A 23,541-nucleotide genomic window follows, 5' to 3' on the forward strand; every position below is an offset into this window, starting at 1 on the left:
TATAACTCTTCTTGTCTAATCGATAAACTGTCATCTGTATTTAATTCCTCTTGTTGCTGCAAGTGTTGCAAGTCCTTTTGGGGTAATGTGTATTCGAGGACCATTTGTTCCCCCTCCCCCCTCTGTAGTTTTTTTTTGTTGTTGTTGGGGTTGGGGTTGTTGTTGTGGATAAACATCCCTTTCATTAATGTTTGTCTGGAAATTATCCAAATCCGCACTTGCATTAATATAATTACCACTGTCATTTCCATTTTGACCCGAGTTCAAGTTAGACCTCAATGTTGATGGTACTTCTTGGTCATAAGGTGCTCTTGGGCTAAAAGATGGTACTTAGTTAGATCTCCCCTGAGGGGGCACTGTCCCTTGTGAAGTTGGTGGTTTTGGGTAAGCAGTACCTTCTCCATATGCCTTCAAATCCCTCTGTAGTTTATTTTTGTTGCTTTAAGTCTTTCAAGTTGTTGTGCTATACTAGTAAAAATACGATTATAGTCGTACTGGTAACGACTAAATGCAATGTCAGCTTTAATATCAACTTCCAACAATAAAATATCATTAGCCAAGTTGTTGATCAATTTTTGGTAATGTTTTGACATGCATTTCAGTAGTTCCAACCATTGGTTGTTAAACTGTACCACAAGTTCTTTATGAAATTCACACCCCGGTTCTAACCCCGTTGGATATTGCCAGTACCTCAAACCCTTCGGTACTATTTTTTTCTTTAATGCATTTGTCAAATAATTAAGTTCTAATTGGAGTTTCTTAATTTTTAACAGTTTAACATCGAACAATTTCAGCTTATCACTGATACTCACATTATTCTCATTTTGGACTTCAGTGTCTAAATGTTCTTGCTGGTTATCCAGGTTAAGTTCGTTACTCAACCAATTGGTAATATCCTAATTATTTGTTAAACCTGGAATTAGAAGTCCACTATTTAATGCGGTTGTGTCTCTGATTAACAGTAGTCGCCACATTATTTGCCCCAATCGCACTGCTACGCTGTGTGCCTGCTGGTTGCTCTTGTTCGGCCTCAACCGGACGAGGGTTCAAAGAATTCACTGTTCTCAAAGCATTCGAAGTGTCAGGGCTCCGTGTATTAGTATCAGAAAACTGGTGGACCTTGGCAGATAAACGTTCCAACCGCTCATTCATGAGCTTGAGTTAAATTACCTCTCTCTGTCACCTCACTTGGAGTTACAGCCTCAACACTCATAATGAAGTCAAAAAGTTCCCGTTACAAAACTCGATCCAAACCAAGAACAAATACACGACTGTGAAGCACAAAAATAAGCGACAGGAACCAACTCCACTCTGCAATTAGTTGAGACAATAAATTTTAATACAGAGGAATTGCACTATACTCGTGCAGCAAACGATATAAAATTGCAAACAGTAAAATTAAGCGCTTTTTGCCCGGATATTATCTGGACTTCTTCAGATACCATCTTAATTTAAAAACCTGTTTAAAAAGCCCTCATCAAATGATGTAATCAAGTGGGCGTTACTAAGTTCATTCAGTTTTTAAAAATATATGTGCATTACTTCAAACTCAACATCTTTCTTTTTCTAAAATAAAAATATATATACATTATATCAAACACATAATCTTTCTATTCCAACCTATAAATAAATAAATAAATAAGAAAACAACAACACGTAAATCTGCAGGTCGACTCTAGTGGCTCAAGTAACTCGTGTTACACATATTTCAACATTTCTAACCACATTAACATCATAAACTCATTTATATTATATATTTAATCCAATATGTTAAACTCGTATATTACCTCCAACAATGGCATCACAATAGAAAGTAATCATTGCAAACCCTGGACCAATGGACGACAGGAAACCGCTCATTCACACGTTTGGCAAGACAGGTTTTGCCAAGACTGGAGTGAAAAATGGTCGTGAACTTTGGATACGATTATTTTTAAGCCCAGATATGCCAACGTTCTAAACCTTATTTTTTTTTTTTTTTTTTTTAAAAAAAGATGGCAGTGACTTGTCAAAATTCTTTTATACATATTCATGGCTCCACAAGATATTTCCATCCTCAGATTCAACATTGCTGGAGATGTGGGGAAGTGTCCTCGGGAAGGTAGCACCATATTTTTTTTGGAAATGTTTGTAAATGGAGACCCTACAGAAACTTAGGGACACGTTGCAAAAAGATCTGACTGGCTATGGTATAGCTTATCCCGGACTTCTGTCTCATAGGACATATTCTCCATTCTTAATTGGTGTAAGTCCAGAGCTAGTTCCGACAGTTGATTTTGTGTGTGTGTATATGTGTGCATGAGCATGTGTGGGCATGCGAGCGTGAGCATGTGTGGGCATGCGTGAGCATGTGTGGGCATGCGTGAGCATGTGTGCGCATGCGTGCGTGCATGCGTGCGCATGCGTGTGCATGTGTGCGCATAAGTGTGTGCATGTGTGTGCATAAGTGTGTGTGCGTATGTGTGTGCACATGCGCACGTGTGTACTTTTTAATTGGGTTTAGAAGAGAAACAGTTCTCAAAAACTGGCAGAGGTAGATGCTGTGATGAAGATGTTGTGTAATGTGGAAATGTAGAATAAGGATAGGAGGTTTCAGGAAAAGGTTAAAGCAAAATGGGTGATATGGAATCCTGCATTAGAAGGTGGGCAGTGGCATCTATTATAATTGACACAGGCTGTGGTTGTCCCATATTTACCAGGGAATTAATGCTGCAGCTTGTGTCACCTCAGTGGCTCTCTGGGGCAATAATAATACATTGCATTTGTTACCTGAATGATTAGAGGGGACTACAGTGCAGTTATGTTAGGAGTAATTGTTATATTTGCTTTCAATACCTCTGCTGTTTTAATGTTTTTTTGTTTTTCTTCCATGGATATACTCCTATTATTTTAATAAAGTTTTTGGCTAATGAAACAAATAAAAAAAAAAACTCCTGATGTCATAACATGTGGCAATTAGCTATGCTGTCAACCACCTAGATTTAGGATAACCACATTTCTACTGTATTAAATGCATCTGTACCAAGTAATGATCAAGACCCGGACGACCCAAAACTAACTAGCTGGGGTCATAACTCTCAAATGTCCAGATTTTTGCAGAATGTCCAGATTTTTGCTTCATATTTTGGGTCCATTTCTCATAAAATAGTGGTTTTCTGACAAATCAGTGAGGGCTGAAGTCAGAAAATAAAGACAGATTTGAGTTTCAGACATCACACCCTTCAGAAAATTCTAATAAGAAACCTGTTATTCTATCAGTTTTCTATGTTTGTAAGAGCAATATTTAAAAATTGTCCCTATTTTAGAGCCTTTACCCCCACACCCCCAGTGATGGCTTTGTCTAGACTTCTTGTTCTGAAAGACTGAGAGGTATGGCTGGGGTGCTGAAAAACCACATGAGGAAGACGGAAAGTGAGTGGCCACTGACAGTTTACCCATCATGCTGGAGGTCCTTCCCCATAGAATGCCAGCACCTACAGCAGATGGACATATACAGCACACACCATACGATCTAGGGCCATGTGCTTTACTCTGTCAAGCTACATCAGCATAGGGGCTTTCATGGGGATGTGCAGAAATATTCATGTTCACAGCCATAGCAGGTCTTCATTATCCGTGAATACGCACATCAATCACCAAGGAAAGGTTAGGGACAAAAATTGGAAATACCCTCTCATATTTGCTTGGATGATGCTAGCTGCACCATGATCAGCTCTCAGTATGGTAATGAGGAATGAACAGGCACAGTCAGAACACGGCTAGATGGTCAACAGGCATGGAGAAAATAAAAAGCACTCAAATTAAGCTTTTCATCTGAAAAATTCTGCTTTGCATTTTGGGAGTCACAGAGGCACACGACTTAAAGTTATTGACTCACAGTACTCAGGTTTGGTTCTTGGCAGGGGTACTCTAGTCTCTTACCACATCCCAAATATGTCAATACTGCCTTTAGCTGTGCATTCAGAGTGAGTATGTGAGCGTGCATATGCATGCACACCTATGTGCTTCCTGCAGACCTGTAGCTAGATGCAGTCACTCCAAGAACAAGCTGTTATAGGTCGCAATCAGCAATATTGACTGGGTGGGAGTCATCGATTTCAGTACTGGTAATTTGGTATTAATACAGGTATTCCTTAATTTAGACAGTCACAGCTGTTTAAATGAATGAACAAATGGGTTTTGTGTAATATTGAATTACTGCTACTCTACAGCCTGCCAACCTCTAAATATTTTTTTGTGCTTCTTAACTTTAATTTGAGGGGGCATTAGTCTGGGGGTGGGGGCTGGCCGTGGGTGCCAATTTACCTAGCTACTGCTCTGATTTGCTGCAATAGACTGGCATCCTATTCCAGATGAACTTCTATGCCTTGTACCCATAGAGGGTGACAAGATCTAGTTCCCCTACAAATCTGGGCTGAATTAAGTATATAATAAGAGAATGAATGAAGTTAACATACAGTGAACTTTTCTGTTTCAGCTTAAACCTAGAACAAACGCAAAAAATTGTAAAACCTACATTAAAAATAAAAGGGGGAAGCAGGCATTACAGCACTATGTTTACTCAGGAGAGGCACTCTGTACTGCCACAACCCACAAATAAGGATACAACAGCCCTAAACCTACAGTCTTGAAAAGTGATACAAATATTCCTTCATTCCTGTGTCTGTCGCACCTTAGAGTTGTAAAAAGACTGGGGAGGTATAAGGGTGAAGCCTCTGTCTAATATGTAGGTGCAGTGGGACTGCTTACTGTAAACACAATGTTCAAAATGTGTACCACTCGTTCCTGTACGGTGCTTTGCAGTATGACACTTCTGTATTTTGGAAATATCAGATCAGTGCTACGTAAGAACTCCTGTAGCTATTCCTGCAAACAATTTTCTCACGCTATAAACTTTTAAATTACCTTTCACAATGGCATGAAAGTGGCTACTAGTTTTACTCATGGACCAGACTCAGGAGGTGACCGTACTGGAATAGTGGAGTGAAAATTAAAAACTACCCCAAATTATGAGCATACCTTGAGTACACTGAATTTAGCCTTCTCAGTTACATTCATACCCCAATATGCAAGCCAAACATTCTTTACATAAACTTCACAGCTGTAATTTCTAAGAGACAAGCCCAAATTATGAAAAGAAATTTACTATTACTGCTATCATATGTGGAAAACACAATATTGCCATGGTTATAGTAGTTATGAGTGGTAGTTCCTGGTTGTCCCATTCCGTTCTTAACATGGGTTCATTCTGCATGAAGTTTGCAAGTCCATGTGGGGTTTGTGAGTGCTTTGGTTTCCTGCCACATTCCAAATACATGCCATTAGGTGACATGGCAATCACTTAAACTGCCCAACACGATGACTAATGTAAACAACACTGAAGGGAAGAATGTGCTGCTGTTTTTTTCTGTCTCTACGAGATACTTGCAAATGAAGAACGGTTACTTCCAGGAATGCTTATATATCAATAATGAATACAGAGTACCTCCCACAACATTCAGCATGGCAGATGGGTGCATAAATAGCATGTAATCGTTGCTGGATCTTGATCTCCATGCAAATCGTTCTGTGCAGACGTAAGACTGCAAAACTGAATTAAAGCCATTTTTACTGTGTTTATGCTGTTTCATTCTCTGTGGGCTGGAAGAGTCTCAACTAAAACACTTATCAAGTCTAAAATATAACAGACAAATCCAGCAAAAATGATTTTGGCTAACTCTTGGCAACTCCTCAACCTTATGATAAGGGTTCAAGAGCTGACTTTACAACTATGAATATCGCATTCAGAAATAAACTGAGTTTCTCACTTAATACAGCATGTACTCAGTTTTTCTGTAATTATTTTCTAAGCAACAAATTTACTTCTGTTTCAAATCATAAGGTACAAGGTTTGTAAAATATTAAGAAACAAAGCAAATCTTAAGAGGCGTGTATACTGTTTTATTGGTGACAATTTACTGTCTCCCGTGTTAGTACAGCTTGAAAAGCACCCTGACAAAGTAAGCAAGTGCTCTTATTTATTTTTATTTATTTATTTGTCTTTTGTTAACCGGGTTGGTCCACTGGGCTGGGGGCCCATTTTCAGTGGAGACCCGAGGAAAAAAGCTCTGATATAACGAACAAAGTTACAAAAAATATATAGCAATAATACGATCATTAATATCAAAGAAAAAATGCAATACAAATATCTACAGAGTTATCCAATGCTTGCATATGTGATATAGCAGTTGTAATGCTGAAAGAGAAAGAAGAATAGTTAGGTGGGGTGGTGACAGGTACAAGATGGAGGGTTGCCCAAGTAACTCTTTAATTCTCTTTTAAAAATGTTGGGAGAGTGGATAGAGCGCAGATGATTAGGGAGCTTGTTCCAAGTTTGAGACATAGAGCATTTGTAAAGTAATTTGCCTATGGTTTTATTGGGTCTGTAGGTGTCCAGCAGGTTTTGGTCAGTACTGCGGAGGGGTCGAGAGGGTTTATAAGGGGATAAGAGGTTAGACAGGGCGGGGCAATTTGCAGGTTTATACAGTATGGAATGTGTAGATTGAAGCTGAGACAGTAGTAGAAGTTGAGGGAATTAAAGCCATCGAAGTTGTTTGAGGGCAAGGCAATGGTGAGATTTGTATGGTAGGTTACTGGCAAATCTAGCTATGTGGTTCTACTTCTAAGCAGTATGCTGCGTTCTGCTCATTTTTATCAATGCCCATCTGCCTACATTTGTGTTTATGTAACCTGACTTACATTGCTGCATCAAGCATGCCCAAAGCCTAAAATGCAGCAAACAAAAGGAAATGAACCTTATTATCAGTGTAAGCAAATGGGTCTGCATTAATCTGTTTTATTATCTTCAACATTTACTGACAAATGTACTTAATTTTCATAGACAGATTTATCATCTGTCTCACATTTTTTGCAAGACCGTCTTGATTTGGGCAGTTTTGTCTGAAAAAACATGGGAATAGTAGATGTCCTGCTCTTAAATACAAGATTAAGATCAGACCTCCAGTCATAAATCATAACTGACTTACTACTGATCAACACATGAATGTTAAGTTTACCTCGAGAGTGAACCAAAGCGAAACTGAAGAGGTTGACATCTATGTCAAGAACACCTAAGTCAGTTATGATCACAGATAACCTGATCATACCTCTTCGCAGTGGGTGGAGCTTCAGACGCTCCAGTGCACTACAGGTAACAGAGAAAAAAATGTGGAATTCCAGCTTCGATAGACTAGGTTTTAAAAGCAGTTTTACATTAGAAGTGTTTTACAACTTTTGAAGTGGTTTCCTTTTCCCAGCTCTGTTCCACAATGGATACTGTATACATGCTCTAGTGGGAGACCAGAGCACAACAACTCTGAAAGATGCATAACAACGCTGTCTTTTTCCTGATTTTGGATCATAATCCACAAGGCTCCATATACTACAATCTTTCTTTTAAATACTGCAAAAACTATGATACAGTACCTGAAATACATTGAAACAACTAATATTCTAGAGAACTAAATTTTTACTTTTTTAAAAAATAAAATTAAGGTATTTTGTTTTTGTTGAATGCATCATTTATTTGGCAAAATCGTAACATTTCAGGGAAAAAATGTTCCATTACGGACATCTGAAATGCTAGCAACCTTACTTGTATAAGCTAATTAAATTAAGAAATGATGGAACTTTTTTATTGTGCACAACAGAAGAGCAACAGAACCAAATAAGATAAATTATATTAAAATAACTTAAGCCGAACCAGACAAAAAGCATATTACACAAATTCTCTGAAAGCAGTAGGGCCTAATAATCTTGACACACCATATTGAACTGCTCTCTGTTTTTGAATTCAAGACTCAGAAGTGATAAATTGTCTCTTGAATTTAGTAAAAGGAATTCCTTGAGCAACCTGGAGCACAAATCACTTATAAGCCTTTATGTAGAAGAAGGGTGCTCCCTGCACTGCTATCACTTATCACAGGATTTATCAAACAGAAAAGCTTTTGAGTCAAATCTCAGAATTGGTCAGAAAAGACGCAATGCTGAGTATTTGCTGGAGGCGATGTGGGTTGTGAACAGAATTGCAAATTGCAGACGGCTTTTCCAGCACACTGCACAGAACTCATCAGAAATAGCAGTTCTAGTCCTCTGACTTACTTATTCCTAAAGTCCTGCATCAGTACAGCACCGTAAGGTCCAGCTTTAGATATTTCATTTTATCTCTAGTCAACACTTGGCATGATGCTTTCCCTAAGCTGTGACATTATTTCTGCCTGCAAAAGAAGGTGACATTTTTCAAAGGCTGTTTAGTGACGGCCGTTTACCTGAACCAGAGTGGTATACTGCTGTCTGGGTTCCATGATGGAGATCCACAGAGCCTTGGTTTGCACTGCGGTACACAGGACTATAAAACGTTCTCCCCTCATAAATAGGTGTGATTTGTAAATCAGGGGACATAGCTGATCGCAGGTCTTGTCCAAGCTGGCTGTGTTGGCTGGCATATGAACTTCGTAAACCTGAAAGCAGAAAATGAAATCATCTACAAATATATCTTAAATATACCCACAATAATAAGCCAGTTTCATGTCATTTTTAAATGCAGCTGTTAAAAAAAGTAAAAAAAATTCTTCCGTAACACCAGCATCTCTGACGAGTAGGCTATTTTTGGCTGTTTTCAAGGCTACCATTAAATGCAGTGTTTAAGAAAATGCAGAATAATGCTAGCTGTTTCAGTACAAATGCTACAAAACTTCACAGAAGTAAAATATCCACAGAAGTAGCTCAGTTCTTCATACATAAGACTAAAACAGATCACACTTGTACCTTTGCATGTACAACTGTTGAACCTTTTGCAGAGAATGCTGTGTGTACTTACTACAGGTAGTCCTTGGCTGAGTACAACTTCTACAAATACAAGTAAATAGGGCCAACATTTCTTTTGTTGGTTAAACTTTTACCTGACCTCTACCTACAATCAAATGTTAATACCAAATCTGTATCTTAAAGAAAACAGTACACGCATTCAAAATAGACAAACAGTTGCATCTTGATACACTTACTACACGGAACAAAAAGTAAGTGACAAGTCCATGACATAGGTATGTAACAGGATATCAAAAGAATAACAAATCAAATCCTCATCTCCATCAAGTTGCAAAACTAGGTAACTGCAGCTTCACACTGGTTCCAGTCTGCCCATGTTAATGACAAAATCTGATGCAGAATTTAAACTATTTTGTAAGCCAGGCAAGGCAGAGGGTTTTGCTTGCTCTGGTATCCCTTAGCATAACCAGCTATTTGGTTTCAGCACCTCCCACAGTGAGGGAATGACATTTTTCAGTCATTAAAATTCATACTGCATGTACCTCTCTTTATACATCACCCTTTATATGTTGTATGGATCTCAGTTACACAGACTTTTAGCTGTGTGCAAAAAGTGACTTGTGAGCTTAAATTGTCATTCTAAGTATCAAAGATGCAGTTTTCAGCATTCTGCTGGAAACTTACAGTGCAGGAGGTCAGAATCACCCCACAAACTCTGGCAGTATGACAATGTTCCTACAGCACATACTTCAGGGGTGTTGGGAATGCATTACAACATGGCTACACAAACATTTTTATTACCGCCTGTACTTTTAACAATCAAAACACAGTACTGTAGCTTAAGTGGCAATTGTTTACATTAGGACACACCAGGATGAGCAGTAGCAAGGGCCACACCAAAGTAGGCTAACCCATACCTCCCAACCGTACCAAATTACTCTGTAAAAAACGAGTTTTGGGGTTAAATAATGGGGTGCCACGATTCCTGAGTAGCACCCCCTCATTTCCGATTTATTTTTAAACATTTATATTTTGCTGTCATCACGTGTGCAATGACATCAGCAATGTCAACTCCACCAACCAGTCGGAATTCAGCTCAAGCCTACGCAGGGCACGCATTTCCGGCATGCACGAGCAGGAACTGTTTGGATTTATCTATTCTGCTGCTACTGGCTTAACATGGAGAACTGCTCTGCATGGATTTAAACGCGAGCGGGAAGGGAAATGTTTGGACGGCTTCTCTTTAGCGTGCAGTGGAGAACTACTCTGCTTGGATTTATTTATTCTGCTGCTTAGCGTGGAGATTTATTTATTCTGTCACAAGCGGATTATGCTGGCTGGCTGAGAACGGAACGGCACCGGAGGATGAATGGATTGTTTTTATCGACGGGGAACAAGTAAGGAAACCTGAATTATGGACAGTAAGGAAGTGTGTGTGTGTGTGTGTGTGTGTGTGTGTGTGTGTGTGTGTGTGTGTGTGTGTGTGTGTGTGTGTGTTTTGAGGTAGGGCATGAAAGAGGAAATGATTGTAGTATGTATTTAAGCAAAAACGCAATAAAGAAATTAATTACCAGCACATTTATCTGGGCACCTGAACATGCACTGGTATAGAATGCTGTTAGGAAGTTTTTACCTTACATTTTGACAAAAAGGACTGATGAAAATGGGGACAGCAGTGGTGAATTGTGATGTCTTACCATATATGTTCTTTTTAGTGGTAAAAACATGAAGGCACTGTCATCAGCTTTGTCCTGTATAATATATTGGTTTAATGCATTTGTTTGTTGTGTTCTTCCTCACATAGATGCTGTATGCACTGTGCAAGTAAAATTGCAATGTCATGTTATGATTTAGCCATTTCACTAGGAGGCTGAAAGGCAAGCAATACAACAGTTGCACATTAGAGAATGTTGCCTGCTGTTGTGACTAGAGGGTACTCGTATGTAGTTCTGAACATGGAGACAAGATCTTGAATATGCAGACACTGGTCTTCCTGAAATACTGTCAAATAAACTCACCTGAGAGCCAAGAAGGTAAATTCATTTTAAGCAAGTCATCTAACATGATGATATTCTGAGCATTATCTCATTAATCTACTTTTTAAACATGTTCTATGTAAGGTAATAGAGGATCAGTTGCAATAAATATACAGTAAAGATATCTTTAAGCATTTTGTTTCCTTTCCATTAATAAACAGGCTGGCAACATTTTTTTATTAGTATAAGCATTCAACCACTGTGATAAATGTATGCAGCTATTAATAGCATAAGTCAGTACATTATTGTAGCCATTTGTCTCATCTCTGCAGGGTCAAGCGAGATATTATGAGATGGCAAAAGGTATGGGGCTGTCTGTGAATGAAACAACTGGCCCTGCTGTTTGCTGTTATAAGTCCATTTGCTGTTAAAAGTCCAAATATGCAGAACTAATGTGTTTGGGTGACAAGCTGGAATACAAGTTGCGACTACTGTTACTAAATAAAACTACGTTAATGCAATCGTTTTATTTTATCCTGGGAGTGTCAAAGCAAATATGATTGGTAGGAAATAGGTATTAAAATCCAAATCAATGTAGAAGTAAAGCAGTATGCACATTGGTGTTTATGGTAAATGGGATGAAATAGACAGGCAATGGGACATTGGAATGGCTGCAAGGGGACTGTAGTGCCATATTTTGGTTGTCTGTTCTTCAGTTTGTTTTAAAGTTGGTATCCCATAATTCCATTGAAGTGGGCGGGGTTACATAAATATGTATGCTAATTTTATGTTAATCAGTGTACGGATTTGTACCTATTTTTCATGGGCTTTGTCCAGTTTTTTGAGGTTTCCAGGTTGAGAGGTATGGGCTAACCTTACAAAGTCAGACCTCTTATTTTTTAAGAAATGAATGTTTGTGAATTAAGTTGTTCTTAAGAAAATGAAATAAAAAAATACAAAGTCACATTCATTGGAGGGCTTACAGCCCTGCACTCACCCAAAAAGAATGGAAGGCACTTAAAAGTGTGTTTAGCTGGGGGGGGGGGACAACAGTGCTTCCCCTTTTACTGGATGTGTACAGTCATCTTTCATGGACTTTAGTCAGTAATGCTAGACAAAGTCTCAGTTTTTTATACTTTAACCTTATTAAACACTTAATTGTTCAGATAAGTACAAAATCAGAATTAAAAAATGTGCGCAACACTTAGCTGACAGCCCCTTTGGGAGGTCAATGAAGTCAGAACTGCGGTCACCTGAGCAAAGTGCGATGGTGTGTCCTAAAGTAAACAATCACTGCTCAGGGGTAGCAGGATTTGAAAATTTTAAGCTTGCCTAATGTTAACTTCTTCTTTGAAAGATCTAAGAGAAAAAGGATGGGGAGGGGAAGAAAGAGACTTTGACAACACTCAAGGATGCCAAATAAATAGCTATCACTTATCACTCATTATAACTCAGCCTTTGGACAGAACCAAAAGAAGAATTACTTATAGGATGCAAGAAAGCAAAAGGGTTTCTTGCATGCAAAGTGTGACTATGATAAGAGAAAGTGCAGTTGTGTACACTTTCCATAAATGTAGATGTTCGAGTGAATTCACTACTGCAGTCCTCACATATGGGGTTATCCGGCTCCCGGTAGCCCTCAGTCGGCTCGAATACCAGAGTCCTTGGTACAGGATGTCACAGTGCGGAATCTGTTTTTCACAGGCAAGAGTTATTAACTTTATCTGACATTCATTACAGCAAGAAAAGAGGATCCTCAACAAGGTACTTATCTGAAGGAAGGTAAATGGCCAACTAGCACTACTGCGAATTGCATCTGCTTCGGGCTCCTTGGCAAGAAAGACTGGGGAAATGGCGTTGGCTGCCACCCTTTATACCGGACGTACTGATGTCAGTTTTACAACCGACGGCAGTCGACGCCATTTCCCCAGTCTTTCTTGCCACGGAGCCCGAAGCAGATGCAATTCGTACTAGTGCTAGTTGTCCATTTACCTTTGTTTCACTTTCCGACTACCAAGTTCAAGACGCCTTCAGATAAGAGCCTTGCTGAGGATCCTCTTTTCTTGCTTTAATGAATGTCAGATAAAGTTAATAACTGTCTTGCCTGTGGAAAACAGATTCCGCACGTGATTTCCATTCCTATTGTGTAAATTGCTTGGGCCTTGGGCTCGACGTCCCTAACTGCGATCTCTGTGCTTCGTTTAACCTGCATACCATACGCCATAGAGCTAAGATTTTGTATAAGCATTTCTGGCCTAAGTTTGTCGGTATGGCATCTTCTGGTCTCCCGACTTCGGATATACCTAGGAAATGCAAAGATAAGGACAATGACAGGCCTAGGGTTAAATCTTCTGATGACACACCAGTGAATTTGATCATCAGCACAGCGGTAGTCATTGAGACGCTTTCACAGCCCCTGCAGTCCGCAGATTTTCAGCTGCAGGCCTCTGCCGAGACCTTTATGGAGTCCTCCATGCCACAGGCTGCTATTTCGTCTTCAGACCTTCTGCCTGTCGTTGCCTCAGATGGGTCCGGAGCCACTTTGCAGGCACTGGCTTCTGACGCCTCTTCTTTTCGACATGAGATCAGAACCAGACCGACTACCTTAGTTCAGACTTCTGCAGCTGCTAGGCCTCCCAAGTCCCTCCGGATTGCTAGTAAACCTTCCAGCCACAAACCTACTCACAAAGCAGGCATCTGCCTCCCCCTCCTGTATCTCAGTCCCAGTTGGTAAAGATGGCTGGTGATCTTCTTTCCCCATCTTCAAAGAGGGCTAGGGAATTATCTCCTGATGTTTTGTCTTCTCAGGTTCTGAAATTTCCAGTATGTCTGCTGGTCAACTTTTTTCTGGCTTTGACGGCTCTATCCCTTCTGCCTCCCCTCCAGAAAATCTTTCCTTTGGGGATACTTTGAATACTCTTGGGGAGCATTTTAAATGGGAATATCAGGATTTTCCACAGTCTAAGAAAAGAATAGTACAGTTTTGTACCTACCATAAATGTAGATGTTCGAGTAGTTATACTGCTGCAGTCATCACACTTGGGTTATCCTATCGTCAGGCGGTCCCACAGTCGGCCAAATCCCAAAGTCGGCCAAATCCCAAAGTCTTGGTCCGGCGTCAGTTGTCGTCGCCTCTTCCCAGACGTAAGTGCGACAGGGGTATAAAAGAGACAGCCGACGCCATTTTCTTCAGTTTTTCTTGCCCCAGATGTCAGGTGCCCCTAAGTAGGAAGGCAATACAATAGCTATGCAACAATACCTTAGTAGATGAGCAATAGTACTAGCTGTTAGCAAATACACCATATAGACATGCATCCAATACAGTGAAGTACATGGAGTTGTAACTAACACCCTGGTATGTAGAGGGGATGGAGGGAGGGTAACCTGGACTGCAGCAGTATAACCACTCGAACATCTACATTTATGGTAGGTAAAAAACTGTACTATGTTCATCGTGATATACTGCTGCAGTCATCACACTTGGGTAGAATCCCAAAACTATGGAAGGGTGGCTGGTACTAAACTGGGTGGTACTAAACTGGGTTAGGTGATGCTAGGATGCCCTGCAGAACTGCAGTGGCAAAACCAGCCCTGGTTTTTGAGTATAATGGAAGGTTGTAGTGCTTGGTAAAGGTGTGCACTGAACTCCAAGTAGCTGCCTCCAGAATGTCTTTGGTTGGAACCCCTCTGAGAAAGGCTGCTGAGGTTGCAGTAGCCCTGGTAGAATGGGATCTAATATTGACAGGCACTGCCTTCCCATGGTGCGAGTAGCAAAAGCAGATACAATGTGCTATCCATTTGGAGATGGTCTGTTTTGAAATAGCCTTCCCTTGTGAACTTGTAGCATATGATACAAAGAGTTGGTCAGTTTTTCTGAAGATCTTTGTCTTATCTAAATAGTAACGTAGCTGTCTGTGAATGTCCAAAGAGTGAAGGAGCCTTTCTCCTTTATTCTGTGGGTTAGGATAAAACGTGGGTAAATGAATGGTCTGATTCAAAGCCACACTGGATACTACCTTGGGCATGAAGGTAGGGTTAGTTTGTAAAGAGAGACTGTCCTGATGGAAAATGCTGAAAGGTTCCACTGCCTAAGTGCTTGTAGTTCTGAGACCCTGCGTGCTGAGGTAATAGCCAGTAACAAGGCTGTTTTCCAAGACAAGTATTGTAGTTCTGCTGAGAATGCTGGTTTGAAAGGAGGTAGTGTTAACTTTTCTAAAACGAAGTTCAGGTCCCAAGTTGGTGTTGGTGGTTTTCTGGGGGGTCTTATATTCTTAGCCCCTCTGAGAAACTGTCCAAGTAAAGGGTATGAAAAAATTGGGGGATCCGTATTATATTGAGCTGAAATGGCTGAAGCATGGATCTCATTACATCCGAGTGACATCTCCAGGTGCATATGCAGTTACCTCCTACAGCTCCTCTAGGTGTCAAATATTGCTTGTTCATATTTGCATTAATAATTCCAAAACCATGTTACATAGAAGGTATCAGAATGTTTTACCTTGAAGCATGCACGATGGCAAACACAGCTGTATTGATATTTGACCTATGTCAATGAGTAATTGTTAGAACTGTAAGGTGATAACTTTATTTTTAAAGGCTGAAGCCACGCCCACTGGAAGTTAAAGGTACATACTCAAAAGAGCTGAGAAGAAGGAAAGGCCTTTGTGTAGCATCCCAGTTAGGTATTGCAGTATGTGAGGAATGTTTGGAATCCAAGGATTTTGACCTTTAGCCTGGTGCCATGCACAAAATCTTTTCCATTTGTCTGAGTAAGTCTTCCTGGTGCTGGGCCTCCTGGCCTCCATAATTACATTCAAGATGTCCTTTGAGAGAAGTGTTGATTGGTAATTTAAGGAATTCTCCATGCAGCTAAATTTAAAGTTCTGAGCTGGCTGTGACGGGTTTGATAGTTTTTCTGAGTCAACAGTAGTGGGAATTGAGGCAAGATCCATGGAGGGCTGTGAGTCAAGTTCCTTAGTAATGGGTACCAGTGCTGGCATGGCCAGTCCGGAGCAATGAGGATGATTTGTGGCCTCTCTGATCTGACCTTCAGTAATACCTTGGTCAATAGAGGTAGTGGAGGGAAGGCATAGACTGTCAGTGTTGACCAGCAGAATGATAGAGCGTCCACTTTCCAGGCTAGGGAGTGATAAGTCCTTGTGCAGAATTTTTTGTAATTGGCAATTGTTGGGGGATGCAAATAGATCTATGTCTGGACATCCCCATCTTTGAGTTATCAGTGAAAATACTTGTGGGTGTAGTCTCCACTCGTGGGGGTCTGACATGTTTCTGCTTAATTCGTCTGCCAATATGTTTTCCTATCCTGGCAGGAATTGTGCTTGTACTTGTACTTGGTAGGTCAAAGCTGTGTCCATAAGGTCATAGCCTGTCTGCATAAAGGGTAGGAGTGTGTTCCTCCCTGTTTGTTTATGTACCACATAACTGTGGTGTTGTCTGTCCTTATTAGAAGTTGTCCTGGATGCAAGAGGTCCTTGAAGGCTGTCAGGGCATTTTGCACAGCTAGCATCTCCTTTTGGTTGATGTGAAGACGCATTTGTTTTACAGACCATTTGCCCTGTATGCACTGTCCTGCCATGTATGCTCCCCAGGCATAGTCTAAAGAATCTGTTGTCATGGTTTGATTTGCTGGAGGTAAGACAAAAGGAAGACCCTTGTTTGTTTGACATGCTTGAGCCCACCAGAGGAACTCTTTTTGAAGGCAGGGAATGATAGGTATACTTGTTTCGAGGCTGTGCCTGTGTTGAGACCATACACTTTTCAGGTACCATTGTAATTTTCTCATATGCAGCTTTGCATATGGGATTAGGTGAATGCATGATGCCATGAACCCCAATGCCTGCAGGATTTTCCTTGCAGTGAGCTGGGTAAAAGTTGCTTTCTTTTTGAAGTATTGAGTCAATTGCTTTTGTTTGTCTGGCGTGAGGTAAACCATCTGGGCCGTTGTATTTAAGCTGGCACCCAGGAATATTATTTGTTGCGAGGGTATTAGTTTTGACTTCTTTTTGTTTACTGTGTACCCTAGGCAACTGAGCAGCTGGTGGTACAAGAATGTCCTTGCTGTCCGCTTGGATCAGGCAGTCGTCCAGATATGGGTAAATTTGTATTCCTCGTTGTCTGCAATATGCAATTACTGATGCCAGGCATTTTGTAAATACTCTGGGTGCAATAGATAAGACAAAGGGCAGTGCAGAGAATTGATAATGCGTTGTACCTGCCAAAAATCTGAGGTATCTTCTGCAATCTTGTCTGATAGGGACATGCAGGCATGCCTCTGAGGTCCAACGTTACCAGCCAAGAATCCTTGCCCAGCATGGGAAGGAGCTGCTGTAGAGTGAGCATTTTGAATTTGGGTACCTCCAGGTATGTGTTCAGAATTGAGAGGTCTAAGATAGGTCTCCAGGCTTTGTCCTTTCTTGGGACCAGAAACAGTCTTGAGTAAAAACCTTGACCTTGCTCTTTTGTAGGTACCTTTTGAATTGCTTTCATATCCATGAGAGCTGAAATTTGCGTTTGAGCCTCTGCCCATTGGTTTGGAGGCAGATTTGGCATGCCTCTCATCTGAGGTAAAGTGTGGAAATGAAATCTGTAGCCTCGGGTAATAATGTCCAGAATCCATTTGTCCTTTGTTATGATGCGCCAATTTTGTGGAAATAGAGCCAGTTTCCCTCCCAAGGGTGCTGCCAGTGCAATTTTGCTTGGCAGGCGAAGAGGGAAGACATTGTGTTAGTTTCCTGAAAGGTTGAGATCCTTCATCTCCACCTCTTTTGAGTTGCTGTATGCCATTGTCTAGGCCTGAAAGAACCTTGTGGTTGGCCTCTGCCCCTTGGGCGCCTGTACCTACCTCTTTGGGGTCGGTCTGATGCAGGAAAGGACCAGTTTTTTGATAGCCAGTTTCTGCTGAAACGAGGAGGTTGTACCTGTAAAAAATCTTTAACTGTTTGCATCGATTTTGCCTTTTCTTCCATTTTCTTCAAAACTTCCTCTGCTTTGACACCAAATAACACATCTTTCTGCAATGGGGCATCAAATAACTTTGCTTTGACATGTTCTGGTAAGGCTTGTTCTTTAAGCCAAGCATGCCTACGTATGACAGACCCTGTGACAGCTGCTCTACATGAGGCTTCCAATGAATCAAAACCACACTGTAAGGTATGTTTTCCCACTTGTTCTGCTGCATGCAGTAAATCCTGTATCTCTTTCAAATCTAGTTGATCTGTCTGAGGGATCAGCTTCTGCTTTAACTGTGTAATCAAATACTGTTGGCATTTTAGCATGTGGAATTGGCAGTTTAATGCCCACATGGCCAAAGTGGCAGAAGTATACACTTTCTTACCCCATCTTTCTAATGCTCTGGAATCTGTTTCAGAAGGGAGTGGATTCTTAGCAGTAGAGGCCTTAACCCCTTTGGGACCCTGGGAAATGGTCTCGGGGTTTGTATTAGGGCTTTTGTATAGAAACTTATGAGTATCAGGAACTCGGTAGTATCTGTCTGGTTTAGCTGGAGCTGGAGGTAAGGAATCTGGGTTTAAACTGGATTCAGAGAAAACATCATCCAAAATGTCTAAAACTGGAGGAATTGCCAGGGATCTATGCTGTGGAAGAAGAAGAATCTCACTGAGTCTTTTCTTGGAGTTAGAGTAATCTTGGCCTTCCCAGTGGAAGTGTTCCCTCATGGTGTGTAAAGTTTCCCCAAAAGAGTAGTCTTCAGGGGGGGAGACAGAGGGAATGGACTCTTCAGCATCTGAGTCTTCATAAGGAGGGAAGGAGTAATCCTGGTCGTCAGAGTTGCCTGAGGAAATGGATGCTTGGTCAGAGGAAGGATAATCTTCCTCCAGTCTAGGCCTTATGTCAGGTGGGGGTTGGGATCCCCTGTTAAGGGTAATTAAATCTTCGGCCATCTTAAGCATCTGTTTTTTAGGCAAAGGGGCCTGTGGGGGGGGGTGTGGCCCCGTTTTTCTAACTTTCAAGGGGGCTTTGAGCTTAGCATAAGGCTTGGCAAAGGAAGTTGTCTGTTTGAAAACACCCTCTGAGACCGAAGGTCTATTCAAAGTTTCCGGATCCCCATCTGGGCTGGCATCCGAGGAGTGAGGTGGAACCGGATCCTGAGGCCCAATGGTTTCGGTTTGGGATGTCGTCAGAAATTCTGAATCAGCGGTAGTCAGGGGCTGCGAAGGCGCCTCGCTGAAAACCGGAGTTAGGCCTTGCTGAGGCCTCGGTATCTGGTCTTGGCCTTGGCTGCCGGTCCTTATCTTTGCGTTTTTTAATCACTGCTGATGTCGGATGTTCCGACGGCATGCTATAGTTACATTTTTTGCCAAAATAATGCTGGGCGAATTCTGCCCGACGCTTTATTGTACGTTTGTTGAACCTAGCACAGAACCGACAACCAGAGACGTCGTGGTCTGGGCCTAGGCAAAGAATACAATAAGAATGAAAATCCTTATGAGGTATTTGCTTCCCACAAAAAATACAATTATTAACTTTGTCTGACATCGGTCTGAGGCAAGAAAAGTTTCCTCAACGGGGTACTTAGCTTTAGAGAAGACTTCAGGCTAAAACTCGATTCGAAAATTTCAGGAGCTGGCCGACCGGCACTTGCGAAGTGCTTCTGCTTCGGGCTCCGCGCGGCAAGAAAGACTGAAGAAAATGGCGTTGGCTGTCTCTTTTATAGCCCTGTCGCACTGACGTCAGGGAAGAAGCGACAACGAACGCCGGACCAAGACTTTGGGATTCCGCCGACTGCGGGACCGCCTGACGACAGGATAACCCAAGTGTGATGACTGCAGCAGTATAGCACGATGATCATCAGGGAATTTTTAGATTTGCCACAGCATAAGCCTCTGGCTATACCTCCAGTTTTGGAAGTTGTGGATAATGTTTTCATTGAAAATTCTTTAACTCCTAATTCTGTTCCTCCTGCCCCCAGAAAACCGTATAGGTATTACAGGGTTCCCGATTCTCATCAATTCCTTTTTAAAAACACTACTTCTGATCCAGAAATTATTTCTCAAGGCCCCAAGGGTGTTAAGGCTACTATTGCTAAAAACCCTGTGCCTTCTGATAAGTAATCTAGGGCCTTGTACAGGTGGGGTAAAAAAGTCTATACCTCTGCAACTCTTGCCATTAGATCCGTGAATTGTCTTTTTCACATGCTTAAGTATCAGCAGCATAGTTTGGAGGCTATTAAGGTTAAACTTGGAGATATTCATTCTATGATGGAGAACAAAGATTTACAAGACTTACTGAATTCTGCCACTTTAGTTAATAAGCATTCACTTCATTGTGGTTTTGACACTTTGGAAGCTTCCTGCAGAGTAGAGGCCACTGGTTCTGTAATTAGAAGGCATGCTTGGCTCAGGGAGCAGCCTCTTTCTGAACCAGTTAAATTAAAATTACTGGATGATCCTTTGCACAAGAACAATCTTTTTGGTAATAAGGCTGAGGAGGTACTGAAGAAGTTGGAGGATAAGGCAAAATCTATGCAAGCTGTAAAAGATTTCCTTCAAGTTCAGCCTCCTCAGTTTAGTAGGCATTATCATTCCAAGAATTGGTCTTTCCCTGATCCTGGCAAACAGGGTCACTCTAGGCCTAGAGGTTTCAGGTCTTACAGAGGGCAGGCTTTTGCCCCTCAAAGGGCTAAACAATGGCATTCTTCTTCTGCATAATTGGGGAGTTCTAAGCCAGCTTCCCAAAGCAAACATTCTCAATGACTCCGGTCTTCTTGTGCCTACCTCTGCGGACCCTGGGTTTCTCTTGGGGGAAGGTTAGCCAGGTTCGCAGAGGTATGGTCTACCATCACAGATGACAAGTAGGTGCTCAATATAGTAAATGAAGGTTACAAGTTTTACTTTCACACCTTCCCTCTTTTACAAGGGTACCCAGAACTCACAGGGCAGAGCTAGGAACTCAAATTTCTTCACTACTGACTATAGGGCTATACAGCCAGTTCCTGCAAATCAGGCAGGAATAGGTTTTCATTCAAGGCTTTTTGTGGTACCCAAGAAAGGGGGCACCTGGCGCCCTACTCTGGATCTGCCCATTCTATACACTTTTTTGGTGATTCCCAAAATCAAAATGCTCACCCTTCAACAATTACTACCAATGCTGGACAAAGATTCATGGCTGGTAACTTTGGATCTCAAGGAGGCTTATCTGCACATCCCAATAAGGGAGAAATGCATACAGTTCCTTCATTTCAGGACTGGGGAGCAACACTTTCAATTCTCTGCATTGCCCTTTGGCTTATCTACTGCTCATTCTTGACTATCTAGCAGGATTCCTTAATGGTGGACTTTCCTTTTCTTCAATCAAAATTCACGCTTTAGCAATTTCGGCTCATTGTTCTTTTGAGCAACCCATTTTTTCTCACCTCTTGATGAAGCAGTTCCTGAGGGGAGCTAGTAATCTTAGACCTCCCAGAATAGCTCCTACTCCTGCTTGGGATCTTAATTTTGTCCTGGAAAAGCTTACTCTGCCTCCCTTTGAACCAGCTGCCTCTGCAGATTTGAAGTTTCTATCCTGGAAGACTGCTTTCCTTTCAGCTATTACTTCAGCTAGAAGGGTATCTGAGCTGCAAGCCTCAATGGCTGTAGAACCTTACATTAATTTTCACTCAGATCTGGTGTCTCTGAGAACCAATCCTTCCTTTAATGCCTAAGGTAGTTTCCAGTTTAACCCTTAACCAGTCTATTCATCTGCCTACATTTTTCAACAATCCCAAAAATAAAGTGGAAAGGATTCTGCACTCTCTTGATGTGCATAGACAGCTGAGATTTTGCTTAGACAGGACCAAATCCTTTTGAAAATATGAGCAGTTCATATGTTGGTATTAGGCTATCAGCCCTAGGGCCTGTACAAGCCTAGCGATAACAATTCCCTGGCTATTTCTATCCACACCATTTACTTCCCTAGACCCCTATCTAGCAGGGCGACTGACACGATCCCCAGGGTGAATACCCTTTCTCCCATCCAATCATCAAGGTTCCTTTTGAAGAGGGCCAAAGAGGCACTCTGCTTGACATGTATGGGCAGCTTATTCCAGAGTCTGGGGAGTCTCTGGGTCAGGAACCTATTCCTCCAGCATGTTTTGTTTATTGTGATGACAAGGTTTAGATCCCTGGGGCGTGTGGCTCTGAGGGATTGGGATTTCTTTAAGAGTAGCATGTCCAGCAACTCTGGGTTTGACATGGCCTTGTATGTTAGGCACAGATCGCCTCTGAGTAGACCATATGCGACAGAGTATAGCTGGAGTTTTTTTAAGGTGGTCAGCGTACGGCATCTGCTTTAGGCCTGTGATTATTTTAGTGAGGTACTTCTGCGGCCTTTCCAGTTGTTGCAGATGTCTTTAGAGGTACATACCAAATGGGGCAAGTGTATTCTATAATGGGTCTAATGAGGGATGAGTACAGTAGGACAATGACCTTTTTTCTGGATGAAAAGCCCTTAGCGATGAGGTGTGTCACATAGAAGGATTTGCATACTGTTGTGGCGATGTGGTTATCGAAGGTGAGACCACTGTCCACCTGTGTCCCTAAGTCTCTTATCACACTTTAGGTGTTTAGTTTACTGCCATTTGTGTGGCAATTCACGGGTACATGCATTTTTCCAAAGGGGATATCTATACATTTCTTGGCATTGAGCTTGAGCCCATGGCTCTGGCACCAAGCATCTGTTTCTATAAGGCCCTTTTGTAGAGTATCCACATCATTTGGGGATTCAATAATAGGTCCCAGTTTGTAGTCATCTGCAAACTTTGTTAGCCAGTGTCCCTTAATGTTCTGTACTTCAGAGAAGTAGATGCCAAACAAGAGAGGTCCCAGGATTGAACCCTGAGGTACTCCACTTGTCACTTGTTTGGAGCTGGATTTGGAGTCGGCTACCTTTACAGTGTGGGTCCTGTCAGTAAGCCAGTTGGCAACCCATTGGGTGATGTAGGGATTAATGCCCAGCTTACTAAGTTTATCTATAATTCCAGAGTGGTGGATGGTGTCAAAAGCCTTGGCAAGGTCTAGATAGGCTGTGTGGACCACCTTACCCTTGTCCATGGCTCTGGAGACTGATTTGAAGTCATCAATCAGGTTCAGGAGACAAGATTGGCCCTTCACGAACCCAAAATGGGTGGGGTCCAGTGTTTGAAAGTTGCCAATGTCTTTGTTTATAAGTTCAATGATAATAACCTCCATGGCCTTGCAGATAAGGCTCGTCAGACTGATGGGACGGTAATTTCTGGGATCCAAGGTGGATCCCCCCTTGTGGAGTGGGATAACTGTAGATCTGCGCCACTCAGTGGGCATGAAACCTGAGGTGAGCCTATGATTAAACATGACACTTAGGTGAGGTGCCAGTTCATATTGTAGCTCATGCAGTACACAGCCCGGGATGTCATGTGGTCCCATGGATGCTGTATTCTTAGCCTTGGAGAGTGCATTTTTTACCTGTGCGGCCGTTATTACCGGAATATGGCAATCTTCCGGTACTGAGAAGGGCCATTTAGGGGGAGAGAGTGGGGTGAAGTTGGCACTGAATCTATCTGCCAGGATATTGGCACTATCCTTGGGATCAGTATATTTAATGCCATTCTGTTTTAGCTCAGAGCAGATCTGAGCATTGCCATTTAGATTCTTGACATAGTTATAGAATGCCTTGTGGTTGTCTTTGGAATCTTTGGCAATTTTATTTTCGTAACTAGCTTTGGAAGATTTTATGAGGGATCTCAGTTTTCTTACTGAGGCCGGTAAGG

General features: G+C 41.7%; 1 protein-coding gene across 10 annotated transcripts in view; it reads right to left on the bottom strand.

Moving 5' to 3' along the window:
- Nucleotides 1-23,541, bottom strand: part of PKP4 (plakophilin 4) — a 3,210,231-nt gene that overhangs the window by 679,604 nt on the left and 2,507,086 nt on the right. For all 10 annotated transcript variants that reach the window (XM_044074755.1, XM_044074756.1, XM_044074758.1 and 7 more), the window contains one exon: nt 8,307-8,498. In XM_044074755.1, coding sequence (XP_043930690.1) covers nt 8,307-8,498 — 192 coding nt within the window. The remainder of the gene's footprint in view (nt 1-8,306; nt 8,499-23,541) is intronic.

Source organism: Protopterus annectens, chromosome 6.part0 (genome assembly GCF_019279795.1).
Source record: "Protopterus annectens isolate FY-2018-M chromosome 6.part0, PAN1.0, whole genome shotgun sequence".
Taxonomy (NCBI): domain Eukaryota; kingdom Metazoa; phylum Chordata; order Ceratodontiformes; family Protopteridae; genus Protopterus; species Protopterus annectens.